The following is a 23691-nucleotide window of genomic DNA, read 5'->3' as shown; positions in this document are numbered from 1 at the left end:
ATCCCATCAGATTGTGGATGAAGCGGTGTTGTTCGCGTCTTCTTGATGCCAAGGAGTGAGCAAACCTCTTGAAAAATTATAGAATCGAAGTTCCTTCCTTGGTCGGAATGAAGTTCCATGGGTACTCCAAACCTGCTCACCCAATGAAAGACGATCTTATCCACAACTGTTTTGGTTTCCTGGTTTGGAATGGAAAATGCCTCAGGCCAATTGCTGAAGTAGTCCATCACTACAAGGATGTATCGATTTCCGTTGTTGGTTTCGGGAAAAGGACCTGCTACGTCTATTGCAATTCTCTCAAAAGGTGCACCCACGTTGTACTGCTGCATCTTGCCTTGGATTTTTCTAGCTGGTCCTTTGCTAGGGGCACAAGTATCACATTTTCGGCACCACTTTTCAACGTCTTCTCTCATACGTAACCAGTAGAATTGCTGTCGTAGCTTTTCCAGCGTCTTGTTGATGCCTAAATGGCCTCCAGAAGTTCCACCGTGCATCTCTCGGAGAACATCATTTACCTTTGACTGAGGTACGACTAGCTGCATTACATAGGATTTACCATCTGCGGATTCCCACTTACGCCTGAGTAGCCCTTCTTGCACATGAAGTGAGCCCCATTGTGCCCAATATGCTTTTAGAGTGGGGCTTCGGTCAGAGATGTAGGCCCATTCTGGTTTCTCTTGATGTTCCTTCCATGCAAGGATGGGTTCGATGTCCGAATCTTCCTGTTGGGCCATTCTGAGTTCTTCATTACTCCAGCCGCAAATGGGATCAGCTCTCGTTCTTCTAACAGCGACAACTTCCTTTTCTTCTAGTCGTGGGCGTCGAGATAATGCGTCTGCATTTGAATGTAGTTTTCCTCTTCGATGTTGAATCTGATATTGATACGTCTGAAGTATCTCGATCCATCTTGCTACTTGACCCTCTGGATTTTTGAAGTTCAAAAGCCAATTTAGTGCACCATGATCTGTGCGAAGAAGGAACTTCTGTCCATAGATGTACTTATGGAAGTGCTTTGTTGCCAATACTAGAGCTAGAAGTTCCCTTCTGGTCACGCAATAGTTTCTTTCTTGTTTCGAGAGTACCTTGCTGAAATAGGCAACGACCTTTTCTTCTCCGTCATGAACTTGCGATTAAACAGCACCAACTCTAACATTACTTGCATCTGCGTCAATGATGAATTGTTTGCCTGGAGTCGGATAGGCCAGCACAGGAGCTTCACATAACCGCAGCTTCAGTTCCTGAAAGCTTTTCTCACACTCACCTGACCATTTAAACTTTAAAGGGCTAACCCTTCTCCGTAAGTTGGTGCAAGCTTTTGGCGATTCTCGCAAAATCCTTTACAAATCGTCGATAGTACGTTGCCAGACCGAGGAAACTCCGAAGTTGATGCTTGTCCTGAGGGGTTGGCCAGTTCTTCACAGTGTCAACTTTTTCAGGATCAGTCTTCACTCCTTGGGATGAGATGATGTGCCCCAAATATTTAACCCCGGTCTTGAAAAGTGCACATTTCTTTGGATTCCACTTAAGATGTGCTTCTCGTAGCCTCTGGAATACAGCCTTAAGGTTTTCACAATGGTCATCAAATGTTTTTCCGTAAACGATGACATCATCCAAATAGACTAGGCAAGATTGCCAGGTTAATCCATTCAAAACGCACTCCATCAAGCGCTCAAAAGTAGCTGGGGCATTACATAGCCCAAACGGCATGACATCAAACTGCCACAGACCATTTCCTGTGGAAAAAGCCATCTTCTCCCGATCTTCAGGATGGGTTTCTACCTGCCAGTAGCCACTCTTCAAATCCAAAGTCGAAAACTATTGCGCTCCTTCCATTGCATCTAGAGTATCACTGATTTTTGGCATTGGGTAGCTGTCTTTCTTCGTCACATCATTCAGCCTGCGATAGTCGACACAAAATCGAGTGCTTCCATCCTTCTTTTTGACGAGATCTACCGGTGATGCCCAAGGGCTTTTGGAATTTTCGATTAGCCGGTCTTTCTTCATTGTTGCTATCATTTCTTCAACTTCACCTTGTTTGGCCAAGGGGAGACGTCTTGCTGGTTGACGAATCGGCCTAGCATCTCCTGTATCGATTCGATGCTGCACCAGTTGTGTTCGGCCGTATTGCCCGCTGGGTGAAGAGAAGATATCAGCATATTCGTGAAGAAGCCTTCCCGCAACATTAAGCTGATGTTGACTCAGGTTGTCTGAATTGAGAATTTGTTTCTTTAGTTTCTCCGAGTTCATAGTCATCTGTGTATCCACCTCGTTGATCTTAGTTATTGCGGCCACAGATTCACATTGCCCAACAACTTCTCCTGCTGTTGGTGTTATGTAGCCATGTCATCTTCACCAAGTCTCTTCGTACAATAGAGGCGGTGGCACCGGTGTCAATTGTAGCCACGTGTTGTTTGTTGTTTATGGTCGCCTCCACTGTCAGACTTTTGTTGTCTCGTTTACTCTGTGAGACTTGAACTGTGGTTCTGGGGCCATCGATACCAGAAACCAGCTTCTGCCCCTCGAAGTTGGTTCTTACTCGTTTCCCGAATGGGAATCAAGATGAGCATGAGTGTTAGTTGTATCGCTTACCTGTTGTGGGGCAATATTCCTGTTTCCACAGTGTTCGCAAGCAGTTCTTCTTTTTGGCAATCTGCACTGCCGCTGGAGATGTCCTGTCTTGTTACAGTTCCAGCATCGAGCAGCTCCGTCTCGTTGGTTTCTTTGGAATGCGAGTTTTTGACAAGAGCATTCCTCCACTGCAACTTCTCTTACCCGATGAACGCCTTGAGAAGCCTGTTCTGCTGCTTCCATAGTCAGTGCAAACGCTAATGCTTCAGGAAGGGAACGTTTTCCATCTGTTCGAATTGCTCGATGAAGATTTATATCAGATACAGCACGTACAAAGGCTTCTGTCGCAAACTGATTAATAATGTCGTCTCCTGCTGTCGGATATGCCAGATGAGCCAACCTTTCAATATCTGCTTGAAGTTGTTGCAGAGTTTCTCCACTTTTCTGGACTCTTGTATTGAGTTGGACGCGGAAGACTTCCTGCATATGGCCATCTCCAAAGCGTTTTTCAATGACTTGGACAAGAGCGTTAAAGTTACCATTCTTTTCTGGTGGTAAAGTTTGTAACAACTCAGCAGCAGGACCTCTAAGAGCAAGAGTCAGTGCTATACATTTGTCTTCGTCATCCCAGCCATTTGTTGTGGCAGCTGCCTCAAACTATTTCTTGTAGATCGACCAAGAACTTTGTCCATCAAAGGTTGGTGGATGCATTTCTTTCTTCTTTAAATACTCACCAGAACTTTCTCGCACCTTAATTTTTCGAACTTTGTCAAGTTCTTCGGTAAAACTTTGCATTTTAACTTCCATTCCTTTCAATTTGTCAACGAATTTTATTTCTACTTTCTCGAGTTTTTCCTCAACTTTCTCGAACTTTTCTTGAGATTGTTTTTCAACACCTTTGATGGAAGCAATCAAGAGCAACGAACTTGTTCTCGATAGCATCAAGCTTACCTTCGATGAGGTTTTTCTGTTCATCTAGAAGGTTCTTTTGGGTTTCCAATTTTTCGAGAAGATTCTGTTGTTCACTCTTTTGTTCTGTTCGTTGCGCCTCATTTTTTTTTAGAACACTACTCTGTTGTTTTTCTATTTGTTCTTTCTGTTCTTCAAATTTTGCAAGGAGAACAGCCATCATGGATGATATATCGGAACTAGTACTTACTTGTTCTTCTATCATTTCAACTTCGAATTGAAATGTATCCAAATCTTCATTTTTCTGGGTTAAACAATCCTGTAGACGAATAATGAGATCATTTTTCGATCCAGCAGTAGGAAGACCTCGCTTAGTTAATTCCGCCTTCAACTCAGTCAAACTTAACTGATTTAGTATTTTACCCATTTTAACTTTTCAAAACGCGAGCACTTTTACTTATTTCAAAATGTTTTACACTTTGTTTATTGTTAAAACACACGCGCACTTTTTATTTTATTCGCGAAATTATCTGATTCGCACAAATAAATAAGTTTTATTCCACTTTTCTGACACCAATGTATTGTTTTATTCCGGGTTCACATAAGAACAAACTTTATTTCAACTCAATTTACTTTTATTATTCGCTCAAACAAACACACTTTTAAATCACTTTATTTACTACTAACAATTCGCAACACTTTATTTTACTTTGTACTGTACTCTTTCACTTTCTTTAAACTGTATCCGGTCGGTGTCTACGCTGCCCTTTTATACCGGAATCTCGAGACTCGAGAACGTCCTCGAAGGCTCTCGTCCCTGTCTCTCGAAACTTCCTTTCCAGGAAGGGCACTTCATACCTCCAGTCTAGTGGGATATTTTGAGATGTGTTCAGTGGGATATTTTGAGATGTGTTCAGTGGGATATTTTCTTAATTACTAAAGGTCCGTTACAATATGTTCAAAAAGTTTTCTTTAAATGTTTTGTTTTTGACATTGTCGTTTACAGATGACATCAAAAAGTAATATTTATTGAAGACTGAAATCAATTGATTTAATGGCTATTCACACCATAGTTTGTTTTACACTTCAGAAATTTCCGATGTAGTGAGCTTAGAGCAAGCTGCAATCTACAATCAGAGGCTCATCATAAGTGCATGTGTTAGTGGTTAGTAAATAACACATGCACAAAAATATATAGGTACTACGATACAAAACTAACAATTAACATATATTACATTATAAAATTAATACAGACATTGAAAATCAATTACGATAGTGGCGCACTGGTCCGAAAACTTGTTTTCAATCCCACCTTACTTATATTAAAGTCGATATAAGATGTGTTTAAGTTAAAAAGTTTACACATACGATTAAGAGGTTCATGTATGCCATAGTTTGTTCTATGAAAGTCAACGTGTAAAAGTTCAAATCTTCGAAGGTGGTGAGACCCTCCGCGATAATTAATCCCGATACAGGCTAACAAGGTTGGAGCATCAATGTATCTATTAAGAAGTTGATGGAGAAATATTAGGTCATTATTAACTCGTCTTTGATATAGAGTTTGAATCTGAAGAAGTTGGATCCTTTGTTCATATGGAGGCAGGTTATAAGGATCAGACCAAGGAAGTCCCTTTAGAGCAAATCTTATGAAATTATGTTGAATTGATTCAATACGGCTTATGTGAATTTCATAAAATGAAGTCCAAACTTGCGAAGCATATTCAAGATGGGGTCGAACGTAACAATTATATAAGGAAAGTGTAACATAGGGGTCATTAAATTCCTTTGCCCAACGTTTAATAAAACCTAGCATAGAGTTAGCTTTATTTATAATGTAATTGATGTGTTCAGTGAATTCTAAATTTGAGCTAAAGTGAACACCCAAGTCCCTGAAACGGTCAACTCGACAAAGTTGCTGTTGCAAAATGCAATAATCAAAAACACTCGGAAATTGTTTCCTAGAAAAAGAAATTGTCTGGCATTTAACTGGGTTAAGTGTTAGACCATTTTTTTCACACCAAACACTAAAACTATTAATATCGTTCTATAAAAGAACGTGATCATCGTTAGATTTAATTATTTTGAATATCTTCATGTCGTCAGCAAATATTAAAATTTCACTCAAACGCATGCATGATGTTACATCATTTATAGCGAGAATGAATAAAAAAGGGCCCAGGTGGCTTCCTTGAGGAACACCTGAGTGAGCAATGAAAGAATCTGATAGACAGTTTCTAAATTTTACCTGATAGGACCTATTAATAAGGTATGATTCTACCCACGCTATGAAAAATGGCGGAAACCCAAAAGCTTTAAGTTTAAAAATGATGACTAAGCTGATCAAATGCCTTTGAAAAGTCTGTGTATACGCAGTCTACTTCCCTTCCCTGCTCTAATGCATTTGAACATTTATGAAGAAAGGTGAGCAGGTTTGTTCTGCTGAAAATCGGATATAAAGGCAATTGTCTTCTTATGCTAGTTTGACTATAGCTCAAATTTAGACGACACAGAGTTGATGGACATATTATTGAACCATTGATTAATTTGACAATAAAACAAAGCTGAATATATTTTCTATGTTGTAAAAGTGAAGAGAGATTTATAAGTAAGAGTCTGTGAGAATAGGGTGGGTGTATGGATCTTTGGGACCATGCAAGAAAACGAAGGCAAAAAGGCAAAAACCTCCTCTGTATCACAGTACACATAAAAAGGTAAAATATTCCGAACTGACATTGGTCGCCAGATTGTCAAAACATGACACTTTGGCGACCAATGTCAGCTACCGAGTTCTTAATTGTTTAAAATACCGACGAAACTAATTTTTAAACAATTATTTACCATTTTTCGCGATGAAACACGAAGAAAATTTTTTATTTTTCAATTTATAATATTTTTAAATGACATTTAATAAATTAAAACAAAAACAAATTTCCTGTTTACTGTGATTGAAATAAAAAAAATTAAAGGCAGACCTGACAGATTGGTGCCCATTTTTGACAAGCAAATTTTGACAACGTTCGGAATATATTACCTTATTATGTGTACTGTGCCTCTGTATACCTTCGAGTCTATTTGTATGAACAGAATAGTAAGGAGCCCATATTACGCAGCCGTATTCAAGAACAGGTCTAACAAAAGAAATATAAAGAAGCTTGAGGACATAGGGATCACAGAAATCATGAGAAAATCGTTTGATAAAACCAAGAATCTTATTAGCTTTTTTAACTATAAAGTTATAATGGTCAGTAAACGTCAACTTAGTGTCAAGAATAACTCCTCATCAGAGAACTCGGAAAGCTTACAGAGAGAAGAAGAATCTAAAATATAATTAAATTAAATAAATTAAAGTTTCTTATCGGTAAGTGGTTTCAATTCGATCCAGGTATATATACCCCTTTGTCCTGATTCAATTCGAATTCAAATCGCCTCATAAACGCGGCATATGTAAATAGCCCTGTTCATAAACAAAAAATACCAAGACTGGAAACTTTCGTACGTCTTTCCCCCAAAACCCTGTTGTGTACAGTGTTGTCTGTGAATATATGTGAAAGCCACCACGTTGGTAAATGACGTTAACACGCACACATTTATAGATTCACGACATTCACCACACATCGGACACGAACACAACGATAAGTTCACGACATTCACACCTCGCAGCTTGTAGGCAAACGTCAGTTGACCACCGAGTTTCCAGTCTTGGTATTTTTTGTTTATGGCCCTGTTCTTTTGGGAGTTTGCAAAGTACTACTAGAGTAGTTTACTAGCGCATTTTCAATGGAACGCACTTTCATCGAATTTAATACAAATCGTATCTACTAGGGAAGAAGGAAGAAGAGCATGATTAGATGATAGTACTAGATTAACCAACGAAAGCCGAAGGAGAAACCAATACATATGGAATCGGCTCCGCGGTGATTATAATTTCCATACTAATTTGAACCGCCGTGGGACCCGTTTCGTAGTCGAGGTCGGACTCTGTCGGAGTGGATTCGGACCGAGGTCGGACTCGTTTGCTTAAAGGGAAGACTGGAAACTTTCGTACGTCTTAAGGACTTTGCACATGAGCTACGAACTACGAACTGCGAACTGTGGATGGTCGCATATTTTGACATATCTTTCACATGAGTTAATATTTCAATTCGCAGACAGCGACGAATTGTCAATTGGGTTCAGGGATGTGTACTCAAAAAAAAACAAAGAAGTAAAAGTAAAACTATTAAAATTGATTATTCATCCTCAAATTCGATTTGATGGAAAACTTGCAGAATCAACATTTCCAAATCGGATTGTTTTTTTCGGCTCAGAATAGAAAAGAAAAACAAGAGTAATTTTGAGGTTAAGTCGCGCGCGAACCATTTATTCGTTGTAGTGTGGATGGTATGTGGAACGCGAATAGAGTTTGACAATTCGTAGCAACCAAACTGCAATTCGTAACTACCAAATTGTTTTTACAAATTTTTCTTATTTTAGCAAACAAAATGCAAATTTTAGTATTCTTACATTAGTATCAATTGCTTTCTTATAATTTGAATCATTTTTTGTTTGAAATTGAGTCGTAGAAATGTGTTAAATCTCGATTGTTCGTCCATTCGTTCATTCGTTGGTCGCTCTCATGTGCAAAGTCCTTTACCCTCCAAAACCCTTTTGAGGACAATGTTGTCTGTGAATATAATATGTGAAAGCTACCACATTGGTAAATCGTCGCCCTAGTAATGAAGTGCCGTATACGCCATTTTTACATTTTTGGAAAATCGTTTTTAAATGTTCGGAAGATAATTGCGAAAGAACTAACCGCTGGTATTTTTTGATATTTTAGTATGGTATATAATTAAAATGTGTCTTTAAATGTCATTGGATATCTGCAATTCGTTTAGTTTTCAAAATATTTAAATATTTGTCCAAAATGAGTTTGCCGTATACGAAATGAAAATCAGAAGTTTCTTTTATTCATATACACGTACGTCAAAAAAAAACATAACGTACGTCAAAACAATTCTCAAAATTTTCTTACATTGCATGCAAAATTTGACGTAAATGCCAAAATAGTGAATATCTCAGCAATGAAAAAAGATAGAAAAAAACGGATAGCAGATTCGAAAAAAACAACTTCGAAAACATAAGACTGCATACCTAGTTCAAAAAATGCAATTTAGCGTATACGGCACTCCAATACTAGGGCGACGAAATGTGGTTTATAGATTAACGACATTCACCATACATCGAACACGAACACAACAATAGATTCACGACATTCACCATACCTCGCCATTAGACCGCTCAGTTTCCAGGCTTGGTATAGTTTGTTTATGCTAACAGCTTGTAGATGCCCAAACCCATCGACAAGCTGTACCAAGACTGGAAACCTTCGTACGTCTCTCAACCCCAAAACCATAAACAAAAAATACCAAGACTGGAAACTTTCGTACGTCTTTCCCCCCGAAACCCTTTTGTGTACCGTGTTGTCTGTGAATATATGTGAAAGCCACCACGTTGGTAAATGACGTTAACACGCACACATTTATAGATTCACGACATTCAACACACATCGAACACGAACACAACGATAAGTTCACGACATTCACCACACCTTGCAGCTTGTAGGCAAACGTCAGTTGACCGCCGAGTTTCCAGTCTTGGTATTTTTTGTTTATGCCCAAAACCCCTTTGTTTACAGTGTTGTCTGTTAATATATGTGAAAGCCACCACTGCTGTGGTAAATGACGTTAGCACGCACGCATAGATAGATTCACAACATTCACCACACCTCCAACACTCACACATAGATAGACTCACGACACTCACCACACCTGAGAGCTTGTGGGCAAACGTCATTTGACCGCTCAGTTTCCAGTGTTGGTATAGTTTGTCGATGTTGGGGGGGTAAGACCATAAACAAAAAATACCAAGACTGGAAACTGAGCGGTCTAATGACGTTTGCCTACAAGCTGCGAGGTGTGGTGAATGTCGTCAATCTATCGTTGTTTTCGTGATTGATGTGTGGTGAATGTCGTGAATCTATATATGTGTGCGTGTTAACGTCATTTACCAACGTGGTGGCTTTCACAATAATTCACAGACAACACTGTACACAAAAGGGTTTTGGGGCGAAAGACGTACGAAAGTTTCCAGTCTTGGTATTTTTTTTTATGGCCCTTCAAGCAAGAAAACGCAGTTAAGAAAAGGCACTCCGAACTCCAACCGAGAAAAACGGGGTTGCAATCACACACTTTCAACTTTTTGTGTATGAACACAAATTCGAAGACGAAATCGTGGTGAAAAAACTAATACATATAAAATCGGCTCCGCGGTGATTATAATCTGCATACTAATTTGAGCTATCTTTGGACCCGTTTCAGCTCTGCCTGAGGCGGAGCGGATTCGGACCGTGGTCGGACTTGTTTGCTTGAAGGGGTGTGCATGTTAACGTCATTTACCAACGTGGTGGGTTTCACATATATTCACAGACAACACTGTAAAAAAAGGGTTTTGGGGTGTATGACTTACGAAAGTTTCCAGTCTTGGTATAGTTTGTCCAATGGTAGGTGTATGACTTACGAAAGTTTCCAGTCTTGATATAGTTTGTCCAATGGTAGGACCATAAAGCCAGAACTATAATTGGCGGATGGAGTCGGATGCTAATGTCAATTGTTGTTGTATTTCCATAAGTTTCCATCCGACGAGTGCGCTCGCAACCGCACTCGTCGGATGGAAACTTATGGAAATACAACAACAATTGACATTAGCATCCGACTCCATCCGCCAATTATAGTTCTGGCTTAAACAAAAAATACCAAGACTAGAAACTCGGCGGTCAACTGACGTTTGCCTACAAGCTGCGAGGTGTGGTGAATATCGTGAACCTATTGCTGTGCTCGTGTCCGATGTGTGGTGAATATCGTGAATCTATAAATGGGTGCGCGTTAACGTCATTAACCAACGTGGTGGCTTTCACATATATTCACAGACAGCACTTTGCCAAAAAAGGTTTTGGGGGGAAAGACGTACGAAAGTTTCCATTATAAACAAAAAATACCAAGACTGGAAACTTTCGTACGTCTTTTCCCCCAAAACCATTTTGTGTACAGTGTTGTCTGTGAACTATTGTGAAAGCCACCACGTTCCTAAATGACGTTAACACGCACACATTTATAGATTCACGACATGCACCACACATCGGACACGAACATAACGATAGATTGACGACATTCACCACACCTCGCAGCTTGTTGGCAAACGTCAGTTGACCGCCGTTTCCAGTCTTGGTATTTTTTGTTTATGGTTTCCAGTCTTGGTATTTTTTGTTTATGGGTAGGACCAGTCTTATTAGTGTGTTCATCTACGGGTTTTGGTCATAAATATATAAATACTTAAATTATTTCCAAATTTTCCAATTTACAATACTGTTTACAATCGAAACAAAAAATTTGCAAACAATAAAAATGGCAAAGTAAGGAACCAAATGTTTAAAAAAAAGTTCATTATAATGTCGATTTTCTGTGTTAAAATATAGTTTTTTTAATAATTTTATTTTTCAGAAAGTCTGAAAATGCCTAGTCTTCGGTTTATGCATGTTTACTGTAATACAATTTCTACAATTTGCTTAGGCCGTGTGTGAATTGCGTTAAATAGTAGTAGTAGTAGTAACTTTATTGAGATTTTTTTATAGCGTTAAATAGTTAACACCGTGTAAAATTTTTGACACTATTGGGGTGAATAAAAAATTTCAAATTGTTTAATATTTTTCTCTGCCATGAAACTCCTTTTTAATAAAAAAAAAACAAAACAAAACCATCTGCAAAAAAAATTTAACTCAAATTTAACGAAGTTCCAGACCCCAATGAATTTTTAACAGCTGAAAATTTTTTATTCACCTCAATAGTGTCCAAAATTTACACGGTGTTAACTATTTAACGCAATTCACACACGGCCTTAGAAAAGATAAAGGGCCTAACATGTTTGTTGAACATGTTTACCAAAAAATATCATGTCTTTTTGGGTACCTACTGCCTAAAACAAATATTTCTACTTTTTTCAACATTTCGTCGCCGCACAAAGGGGTATTTACCTTCAAAAACCGCCCATTAGAAATTAGAATATTTTTCGCTAAATGAAGTTGTACTGGACTAAAACCAGCTTTTTTATAATGAATTTAGGTTTAAATAAATTATTTTGGATTTGTAGGTATACACTAAAAAAAAAAGAAGTGAATTCTGATATTTTTCAATATTCTATTAGCTGCGTTCCTTTGGAAATATTTATCTACTTTTTAATACTTAAAACTACTTTGATCTACTTTGCTATACTGAAAAAGTAGTTCAAAGCAGCTTTAAGTACTAAAAAGTAGATAAATATTTCCAAAGGAACGCAGCTATTGAGACCCTAAGCTCACTGTAAAAAATAAAATCACAACTCTAGGCGTGCGCCTTTTGTCTCAATAGAATACCTTTAGAGCCGTTTTCTTCACTAAAAGTTGAAGTCAACTTGGGGATTTTTATTCTCAACTTGTGATTTTATTTTTCTTTACTCAAAGTTGACAGTTTCAACTTTTGATTCTCAACTCTCGAGTTGGTCAACTTCTGGTTTGCTCAACTTCCGAAAATAGTAGAAGTTGAAGGAGCAAACTTGAGAGTTTTACGTGAAATGTCATATTTTTTCTATTTTTTGATGCTTAATCGTGGCAAAAACTATTATTTCTGTTTTCATGGAAAAATTGAGAATTAAATTTATGGAAACATATTTCCCAATCGCAGAATATTATTATTCATTAAAAAATTGTCATACACATTTTCCACCGATTTTTTTTTACATCCCGTCCACTTCGCTATCGCCCGCACACACACACACACTTATATACAAAAAAAAATTATTCCTTTGAAATTCATTTTTCAAAAAAGAAAACAAACCAAAATGCATTAAAAAAATTAGTTTGACATTTTGACAAAAAAAAAATTGCACTATAATATTAATATTAATATTAATATTAATATTAATATTAATATTAATATTAATATTAATATTAATATTAATATTAATATTAATATTAATATTAATATTAATATTAATATTAATATTAATATTAATATTAATATTAATATTAATATTAATATTAATATTAATATATTAATATTATATATTAATATTATTAATATTAATATTAATATTAATATTAATATTAATATTAATATTAATATTAATATTAATATTAATATTAATATTAATATTAATATTAATATTAATATTAATATTAATATTAATATTAATATTAATATTAATATTAATATTAATATTAATATTAATATTAATATTAATATTAATATTAATATTAATATTAATATTAATATTAATATTAATATTAATATTAATATTAATATTAATATTAATATTAATATTAATATTAATATTAATATTAATATTAATATTAATATTAATATTAATATTAATATTAATATTAATATTAATATTAATATTAATATTAATATTAATATTAATATTAATATTAATATTAATATTAATATTAATATTAATATTAATATTAATATTAATATTAATATTAATATTAATATTAATATTAATATTAATATTAATATTAATATTAATATTAATATTGAAAAATTTTCCTTCTAAATAACTTTTTAGTCATTTGGTACCTATTTGATGTGAAAAATGTGACCAAATATATTTGGCCAGGTCTTAGACCACAATTCCGCACTGTGCGCCGTTAAGTATACACCATTAAGGCCCAATTTTATCAAACTCCATTAAATTTAATTTCTCCATTAGAAACTGGGCGTCGGAAAAAAGGGCCTAACCTTGCGCACAGAGGCACTGTCAGTTTTTATTTCATGAATCGATAGGGGTATATTTAAAAGGCTTAAACCCAATTTCTCACCACCTGATCATTCTTTTTAGCGGAATTATTCACAAAAATGCATTTTTTGGGATATTTTACTTCTAAGCTAATATCTTTGCTCCAGTTTGTCGTAGACCGAAAATTGAAGATACATTCTCTTCCCTATAATATTTTCTATCGTTGTATGTAATTTCATTGTATAAAAGTGAGTTACTACAAAATGGCAGCCAGTTATAGTCAAATTCTTTTTTATTTCGAAAAAAGTTTATGTTATGTATAACATTCTGTGCTAAAGGTCAAATGACGCTTTGACTGGAGTATAAGCCTGGTACGCAGCTAAAGCGAAACGAAATTTTCCATACAAAAATAGGATAACGAAATCTTGAACGAAAAATTTGAGAGTTTTCACTCATTTGTCACTTACTTTTTATTGTTCTGTGCATTTTTCTTGACTCCAAGAGCAGTGTTGACAGTTTTTTTTCACTTTTAATTCATTTACTTCTTGTTTTAAAAATTATTTTCAGTTGGTTTGCTTGATTTTAAATTAATCGAAATACTCGATGATATTTTTTCGTTAGCATATTCGCTGTCGACTTGAAATTTTTTCGTTTCGCTTCAGCTGGGTACTTGGCTTTGAAGTTCATTCAATTCACTCTTTAAGCCTAGTACGCAGCTGAAACGAAACGAAATTTTCCATTAGGTTAGCTCAGACCAAACAAATTTTTTTTTTAGAAATCACAATACTTTTTATCAACTATATGTAACTGCAGTCGATTCTAAATCCCGCTAAATCAAATAGTCATTTGAACTGTGTAGAAGCGAAAAATTTGCCAATATCCTTTTAAGTATTTTTAGGAGAGGAATTCGTAGTTAAAAGTTTAAAAAAGCCCTGGGGGGTCATTCCGTAATTTTCAAAACGTTTATCGTCAAAACGTTTATCGTGGACGTGATCGTCCACAATTTGCTTCACGCAACTCAGCGAAATACGTTTCGTCTACGTTTTTTTCTTCGCTCAGTTTGACAGGTTTCAGAAATTCTCAAACTGCTTTAAATGTCATACTGACTCTGTCTGTCATTAAGAATAAGAGGAAGAAGTTGCATTGTTGTTTTGTTTTTTTTTTTTTTTGTGTCCTGTCATTTTTTTTTTGGTGAGTTGTAGTATGAATTGAAGAAAAATGTAAAATAAATATTTGCTTTAATTTTTGTTTGTTTCTTACTTGCATTTTTCTTGCAAAAACAACTATTTTATATTTTTATATGCACATGTTAAAATAATTCATACATACATTACGTTTGTTAGGACAAACTCGTCATTTAATTTTTTTTAGTAACCCCAAAAAATAACCATCATTTGATATTTTTGTATTTAATAGTAAACAAACTCGAATCTAATATTGCCTTTGATCAAAACCTTGAAAAAATAAAAAAAGGGTATAAACGTATGGAAAACGTGAGCTATTTAGCTATCGTTCAAACGTGAACGTTTTGGCGTGTACGTTTAGACGATTTTCGTCTTCCGTGAAGCAAAAAATTTGTAGCGAAAACGTGATCGTTCAAACGATAGACGTTTTCTATTTTACGTGAAGCAACTCTATCGTCCAAACGTTAACGTCTGACGATAATCGAGATACGGAATGACCCCCCTGCTTACGGTAAACGTAATTTAAAAATGGCCGAATATTCAGCGGCATCTCTAGTTTTGTAGGTACAAAGAGTGATAAGTTACTTACTTACTTACTTACTTACTTACTTAGGGTGACCAGCGCCGTAAGGCGGCTACAATCCGCTGTGGATTTGGGCCTCAACCAACAAGCTTCGCCAGCCAGCTCTATCCTTAGCTCGCTGCTTCCAGTTGCGCACGCCAAGTTGATTGAGGTCCCCTTCCACTTGGTTGCGCCACCTCAGACGAGGTCTTCCTCTACTGCGCCGTCCCTCTGGGTTGGAGTCGAAAACTTTCCGGGCCGGAGCATTGTTGTCCATGCGCTCCACGTGACCTAGCCATCTCAGGCGCTGCACCTTCACTCTCTTGGCTAGGTTAGCGTTCTTGTACAACCCGTAAAGCTCGTTGTTGTATCTTCTTCTCCAATCACCATTAATACATACGGGACCAAAAATCGCACGAAGAACTTTTCTCTCGAAGCAATCCAAGATGTTTTCATCCGCCTTCGTTAAAGTCCATGCTTCTGCACCATATAGCAGGACTGGGATGATAAGGGTCTTATACAGGGACACCTTAGTTGCTCGAGAGAGGGCTTTGCTGGTCAGTTGCCTTCTCAAACCAAAGTAGCAGCGGTTGGCAAGAGTAATTCTCCGTTTGATTTCAGCGCTGATGTTGTTGTCTGTGTTTATAGCGGAGCCCAGGTAGACGAAGTCCTTTACTACCTCGAAGTTATGGCTGTCGATAGTGACGTTTTGTCCAATGCGTCGATGTTGAGTGTCCTTTTTTGACGACAGCATATACTTGGTTTTGCCCTCATTGACCTTTAAACCCATTTTTGCCGCTTCCGCTTCGATGCTTACAAAAGCGCCATTGACATCACGCTGAGTTCTTCCGATTATGTCAATATCGTCGGCATATGCAAGCAGCTGGACGGACTTACCCCCATCCATGGGGGTAAGCCTTGTCGTGGCGGATGGGCTTACGGTGACTACTACTATGAAGCTTAGAGCTATGCGATCGCGAAACTTGGTTTTGCAGAAGGGCCTCCCATGGTCGAAAGGTCGAAGCGGAGTAGGCTGTTGCTACTAATTACCCCCCCAACGAAGGAGTGTTCCCACCAAGGCACTTCCAACAAATGACGGTAGCGGAAGAATTCATTTTAAGAATCAACGGTAGCGTCACCAGTTCCAGTAAGGCCGAACTACTTGGTGAACACCTTATACGAGCTACTCAGACATATTCAGAGCACAGGTCTATAAGGAGCGGCTTAGCCAACCTCTCGTCCTTGGAGTCATCAAAGGGCCTGGCCCTCCAGGTTGGGGGCTTCTGCCGCCGGGGTAACTGCCCGACCAGAAGTAGGATGTAGTTTTGGAACGACGACAAGCCTCGGATACGGACGGATTTACTGATGACGACCCTAGCCCATCTTTCAAAAGTCCGTCCAGAGTGATAAGTAGGTTGATATAAATTGCGAGCGTTAGCGAGCAAGAAAATTTTTTTTAAGAAACAAATTTTAACCAATCTAAGGCTTTATAAAAAAAATTATTTCGTACAATTTAATATTACATATATATTAAATTGTACGAAATAATTTTTTTTATAAAGCCTTAAACTTACTTTAGGCTTTATAAAAAAAATTATTTCGTACAATTTAATATTACATATATATTAAATTGTACGAAATAATTTTTTTTATAAAGCCTTAGATTGGTTAAAATTTGTTTCTTAAAAAAAATTGAAAAATGTACTTTTTCTTGCACTGAAATTTTGTAGCAGAAAATTGACAGGTACATTCTATCTATTGAGTTCTAAATGAAATTAGCAATACTTATAAACCAAAATTTTAAATAATCCAAGTTGTTTGACATGAGCTAATTACACTGGTCAACAAGGTTTTTGTTACAGAAACCAGGGTATATTTTTCTATAGGCTGAGCTCGAATCCGAAGTCAGAAAAATTCTATCACATCACGTTTAGGAGATATTCCCGTTAGAAAATTGAAAATGCCGATTTTTACCAGTTTTCAAAGTTATTTTTTTACCGTTTACTTATTTTTTTTAAATTAAATTTGTAACAGTTTCTAAAAGAATTGTGTCAAAATTTGAAAGCGATTGGTACAGAACTTTTCGATATTTGCTATTAAAAGCAAATAAATATGAGATGCCCCAAGCACTTTGATTTCAAGTTATGATTTCTCGAGGAAGAAAATAGATATTTAAAAGATTTAAACGGATTTAGAGAGACAAAACTTAATTCTTTTAGAAACTGTTACAAATTCAGTTTAAAAAAAAAATAAGTAAACGCTAAAAAATAACCCTGAAAACTGGTAAAAAGCGGCATTTTCGATTTTCTAACGGGAATATCTCAAAAACTTGATGTGATCGAATTTTTCTGACTTCGGTTTCGAGCTCAGCACACAAAAAACCTATAGAAGAGTATACCCTGGTTTCTGTAACAAAAAAGAAGTTTAATTTTGTTGACCAGTGTTAAACTTCACTTTGAAATTTAACAATAAACTGAAATTGTTTAATATATAAAATTTGAAACAAAATAATAACGAAATGTTGTAAATACAGTGCTTTGCAAAAGTATAATCGCACCATATAAAAATGCTATTTATATAAAACAGGGTATTGCAGCGACACCCTACTATTTTTTTATTAAAGGGGATCAAAAAACAAGAATATTGAGAAGAACAAAATGTCCCGTTACTTTCTCTTATAATTTTTAGAAATAAAAACAAGTTTTTCTTCCATTGCAAAAGTATAATTGCATTTTTTTTATTTTGAGTATGACCAACAAGGTTTTTGTTATAGAAACCAAGATATACTTTTCTAAAGGTTTTTTATGTGCTGAGCTCGAATCCGAACTCAGAAAAATTCTATCACATCGCGTTTTTGAGATATTCCCGTTAGAAAATCGAAAATCCCGCTTTTTACCAGTTTTCGAGGTTATTTCCTGGCGTTGGTAGGTACTACAGTCTCTGAAAAAATCGATACATTTATTTTCGCTTACATACTGGATTTAAGGTTAACATAGAACAAAAGTGGGTAAGAAGATATCTCGGGCAGTAGAAAAGATGTCTGAAAGATTTAAATAGATTTAAGGGTAATATTTCAAAAACGAGATGTGATCGAATAAGTCCGTCTTTGGATTCGAGTTCGGCCACGAAACCCTTTGAAAAAGCAAGAATAAGCAATATAAAAACATAAAAACTATGGCGAGAGTAACGATATACATACCTTTGGTAACCAAAAATTGAAACAATTGCAATGTTATGAGATGATTATATTATTCAGCTTGCAGCATTTCAACCCTGATAAGTTTTGCTAGTCGCTTTTCTTTTGAAGTAGAGAAGATAATCTAGTACATTGGTTCTCAATGCATGGTCCGCGGACCCCTGGGAGTCCGCGTAAAATTTCAAAGGGTCCGCGAAAGCCTCTCCATAAAGCATCAGATGTACCTACGTCTTTAAAATTATTCTAATTAAAATTAAAATTCTATGTAATGATATGGGCAGTAGTCGTGAGCGAAATTTTATTTTCTGGAAATTAAAAACAAGCCTGACCTATTATTTGTTTTCTAGGCTTATTTTTTCAGGTTTCAATTGGTTTTTAAAGAAGAATAAATGCATAAATAAATACAAAAAAACATACATATGCTTTATAAGCCCATTTTGTTCTTTGTTTTTTCATTTTTCAATGCGAATGCACGACCGCGACTCCTAGCGTTCATTTTAAAGATATTAAAAAATCTTTTAATCCTTTTCTTGGACCCAATGCAACTTTTGCAGGGGTTTTTTATTTTTCAATTTGATTTGTTCCCCATACAATGTCGCTCCGGCCTAATGGGCACGATTCACAGTCTGCAATAGGGTATAATGAAGTTGATTTAAAAATACTTTTACATTATAACAAATTAAATTTATTCTTGAAAGGGGTCCGCAAACTGATAATTTTTTTGTCAGGGATCCGCACACTCTCAAAAGTTGGTAGACATTGTATGGAGAAAAAATCAAATTGAAAAAAAACATACCTCCGCAAAAGTTGCATTTGGATCAAGAAGCGCTAGGGGTCGCGGTCGCGCATTCGAATTTTTTTAAAATTAATTTATGCATTTATTCTTCTTTAAACAGCCTCCATTAGTTATTCCTCATTGCAATCGAACCCAGAAAAATAAGCCCAGAAAACAAACGATAGATCAGGACTAACGGAGAAGAAATTTTTTAAAAATATTTTTCAGTTAAATACTTTAGTTTTATATACTATTTTTTTTTGTTTTTGTTTAATTTAGTTCCTTAATTAATTTTATATAGGTAATCCTTTTAAGTATCAACTCTATACTGAAAAAAAATGTTTTTAAATTAAAAAAAAAAAAAAAAACAAAACAAAAATACAATACCTACAGGGAAACATAAATTTTTGCATTCCAATGCGCGACCCCTAGCGGTGGGAAATAAATAAAAAAATATTACATTAGTTTTAGGACTATATGTAACTTTTGTGGGGGGTAGAATTTGAATTTCCAGAAAATTAAATTTCGCTCCGGCCTACAGCCCATATTATTACTATTATTGTAATTAAAATTAGATGCGTGTATCTATTTATTGAGGAGGATAAGAAAACGCAATAAAATGGGGTGTTGAAATTAGTAAAAAAGATAAAAAGAACAAAGTTCGTTGAGCGTCACATTAGAATAATGTTAAAGACGTATTTCTGATGCTTTATGGAAATGCTGCTGCGGACACTCTGAAATCTTACCACAGGTTGAGAACCGATGTATTAGGGTATATACATATGTGCCCTTAATTATGAAAGTGCACTAAGTCACTCCTAAAAATGGCATCAAATCTAGCCTAAAAATAATTATTATTTAAGGGGTAAAGTTTATTTGAAAGCGAAATTGCAGTAAATAAACTTCTTTATTGCTCCTCTAGTGATTTCATAAAAAAAATATAATTAAATCGTTATAAGAAAATTATTATGTAAGTTTTTCTTTAAACAATGCAAAAAATAATTATTATTTAAGGGGTAAAGTTTATTTGAAAGCGAAATTGCAGTAAATAAACTTCTTTATTGCTCCTCTAGTGATTTCATAAAAAAAATATAATTAAATCGTTATAAGAAAATTATTATGTAAGTTTTTCTTTAAACAATGCAAAAAGTGACTTAGTCCACTTTCATAATCATGGGCACATATGTCATATATATGTATGAATCAAAATTGATTCTTAGCAAACGCCCGCGAGACACTGACAATAGGTTGGATACACCAACAAAATCTGTAATAGAAATTCCAAAAGCGACATTTGATCAGCAGTAGACCTATTCAACAGATATAACTTACTAAGGCCTAAAAAGTTATTTTGAAGACTTCATCCAATTTTTATTTCTACGATGAACCATTAGACCAGTGCCGATGCCTTCAAAAACATTAAAAAGTACAAAAAAATCATAGCAGGATGAAACCCAATGGAAAAGAAGGGGAATATGATAAGAATGAAAGGAAAAATAAATTACGGGCGAGCCGAGTTCGGGAAGTGGGAGGGTTGAGTTTTTTATGGTAAAAAATGGTATATCTCGATTTCCGGCAAAACTACAAATCCTATAGAAAAAAGTTGTATGGCAAAGTTCTAGGTAATAAAAAGATCTACAACTTTTGTATCAACAATTTTTTCATATAACCTCAAAATTTATGTGAAAAATTCAAAAAACCGAGTTTTTGGTTTTTTTATTTTTATCTTTTTCAAAAACAAAAACTTTTCTACGAAATTTGGTGAAAACCTACCTTATTATATCCCAAATACACTGTAATTTATTTGATTTAGGGCCAATTTTTCAATAGTCAGTTAAACAGTCAGTTAGTACTTATTCCTAAGGATAAAGAAAAAATCAATTTTTCAACAGGCAGGTATAGCTTATTCCTAAGAATACAACTATCTGCCTCTTTCAGAGACGAATAAAAATTATTCTAAGGAATAATCTCAAAAATATTGTGTCAGTTATCAAAGCTGTTTTGAAACAATTTTCAAAAAAATACAGTGGAAAACAAGAAAACAAAAACAGTCATGAATAAAAATGACGTTTAATTTTAAATATTTTTAAATTTGACAATTTTTTTTTGTTATTCTGTAAAATAAATTAATATTGATTGAAAAATTCAATGTTTTTATCTGATTGTTTATGAGCCTAACAACTTTATTCGTCGAACAGTTAACTGACTGTTTATTAGAAGATTGAAAAATTGGCTCTTAAAATATTAATTTGTTCGCCTTATTTTGACTTAATACCAAAAAAACACCCTAATTTTCAATCGAAAATTCACGTGTTGTTCAATAATAAATCATGGATTGTATTTTAAATGTTTGATTTGTTTAGGTATAGTTTGTATTTTATGTAGAAATAGACAGTAAAAAAATGTTTGTGTAAATTTCAATTTAATTATTTAATTAAATGATACTTATAATGTTAGGTGTGATCTCCGTGACGGTCCAAAATGAAAAGGGAAGATCTTAACAAAATTACAATAGAATTTACCAAAGCGAAAAAAGAGCACAAAGCAAAATTAAAGATCAAAACAAGTTACAGTTCGTTTTCGGAGTAAATTACTCTCTTGTTTCCAATTAAATTGAGTGTAATTAAAATAAGGTTTAGGTTTAGAATTCATAGGGTATTATTTTATATGTTGGGCACTTTGTGCACATAGTCTCAAACATTCAGCCCCCCCTGGAAGACTCCGGTCTTTCAGTTTTTGGCAAAGGAGCTATTTTTACTATAGGGCGTGTATAATTGCCAAATTGTGTTCGCACGGTAACAACTCTGCATCTGTCGTCTTCACCCGGATGTGTGTTGATTATGCGGCCAAGAATCCATTTAGACGGGGGCAAGTTAGGTTCCTTGAGAAAAACAATGTCATCTATTTGTAAGTTGGGTTGGAACTTCTTCCACTTGGGTCGATTTTGTAGAGACGTCAGATATTCGTGGTGCCACCGCTTCCAAAACCCTTGCATCAATGTCTGTAAAAGATACCAGTTAGTTTGCTTTGAAATATTTAAATGAATAAGATCTGGTTGAGGGATTGCAGAGTACGATTCTCCTATCATAAAGTGGGAGGGAGACAAGGCTGTGGGTTCGTAGTCTGAAGTTTGCCACATAGGGCGCGAATTAAGGAGGCACTCGATTTTAGCAAGCAGAGTATACATTTCTTCATATGTTAGTCTATTTTCTCCGATTACACGTTTAAGGTGGTTTTTAACAGACTTTACACCAGCCTCCCACAATCCTCCAAAATGAGGTGCGGAAGGTGGTATAAATTTCCAGGTTATATGGTCTTTAGAGAGATGGTCGATGATTATATTATGGTGTTGTTCACTGAGGAGAAGATTGTAAAGCTCTCCAAGGATTCTTTTTGCGCCATGGAAGTTTGTTGCGTTATCACTCCATATCTCTGAAGGCTTTCCGCGACGTGACACGAACCGATCTAAAGCCAAGAGAAACGCGTTTGAAGAAAGATCTCCGACAAGTTCAATATGTATACCTCTAGTAACGAAACATACAAAAATAGCTATGTATGCCTTTATAAACTTGGGATTTCGCCCATGAGCTAAACGCAAAGTTATAGGGCCTGCATAGTCACAACCAACTTTGCTAAAGGGACGCGAAAATCGTACCCGCTCAACTGGAAGATCACTCATGAATTGAGTAGATGATGTCTTGCGCTGCCTAAAGCATTTAACACAATCGTGTATTGTTTTTCGCAACAAGTTTCTGCACCCAATGATGTGATAGTTTTGTTTAAGTATTGTAAACACTAGAGATACACCGGCATGGAGATAATGAGTGTGAGTGTATTCAACGATTAATTTTGTTACTCGATGCGATTTGCATAAGATTATAGGATGCTTTTCATTGAAAGATAAGTCCGAGTAAGAAAGGCGACCACCAACGCGAAGCACATTATTTTGATCGAGGAACGGAGACAGGGATATAAGCTTACTACGCGACGGCAGCTCTTTAAAATTGTTAAGAATTTCAATTTCAGACGAAAAAGTTGAGTTCTGAGCACATTTAATTAAACGAGTTTTTGATTCCGCGATTTCTTCTGTAGTTAGATAATTACAATCATTAGCCTTTGGTAAATGGAGATAGTTTCTTATAAAACGAAATATGTAGGCTAGTACGCGCACCGATTTTATCCAATTAGATGATTTTGCGATGATTTCCTGTAGTATTTTATCTCGAATTTTATATTTTATATTGGACACAAATACCTGAACATTATTTGATTTACGTTCCTCTAATTGATCTGTACATATATCTTGTATACCATACTGTGATAGTGGCCATTCACTAGATTCTTTGCTGAGCCAAGCTGGACCATTCCACCACATGCTAAAAGACGTTAAGGTTTGTGGTGAGATTCCACGGGATGCAACGTCAGCTGGATTACATTCAGACCTTACATGATTCCATGCTTTTCGAGGAATTGACGATAAAATTTCTGATGTTCGATTGCCTATGAAAACAGACCATTTTTTGGGGGTTGCAGATAACCAATGCAAAACGATTGCGGAATCTGTCCACGCAAATACTCTTAAATCATCAGCCTGTAAAGATAGTTTTATTTTATTAATTAGGTGTGTTAGTAGCAAAGCTCCACATAGCTCGAGCCTAGGAAGAGAAAGAATTTTAATGGGTGCGAC

At 35.5% G+C, this 23691-nt stretch overlaps 1 protein-coding gene across 11 annotated transcripts in view; it reads left to right on the top strand.

Annotated features, from left to right (window-relative positions):
* The first annotated feature begins 10772 nt into the window (after positions 1-10772).
* LOC129906876 (uncharacterized) overlaps positions 10773-23691 on the top strand; it is a 564039-nt gene continuing 551120 nt past the window's right edge. For 5 of the 11 annotated variants that reach the window (XR_008770863.1, XM_055982839.1, XM_055982840.1 and 2 more), the window contains exon 1: positions 10776-10927. Coding sequence is in view for 5 of the 11 variants with exons in the window: in XM_055982839.1 (XP_055838814.1) it covers positions 10920-10927 (8 nt within the window). In the remaining 6 variants the exon portion in view is untranslated. Of the gene's footprint in view, positions 10928-23691 lie in introns of all 11 variants that reach the window. The other 6 variants (XM_055982838.1, XM_055982842.1, XR_008770860.1 and 3 more) reach the window with 3 other exon arrangements.

The sequence above is a fragment of the Episyrphus balteatus genome, chromosome 1 (assembly GCF_945859705.1).
Source record: "Episyrphus balteatus chromosome 1, idEpiBalt1.1, whole genome shotgun sequence".
NCBI classification, from domain to species: Eukaryota; Metazoa; Arthropoda; class Insecta; order Diptera; family Syrphidae; genus Episyrphus; species Episyrphus balteatus.
The sequence above is the reverse complement of the archived record's forward strand: the minus strand, read 5'-3'. Positions and strand labels throughout refer to the sequence as shown.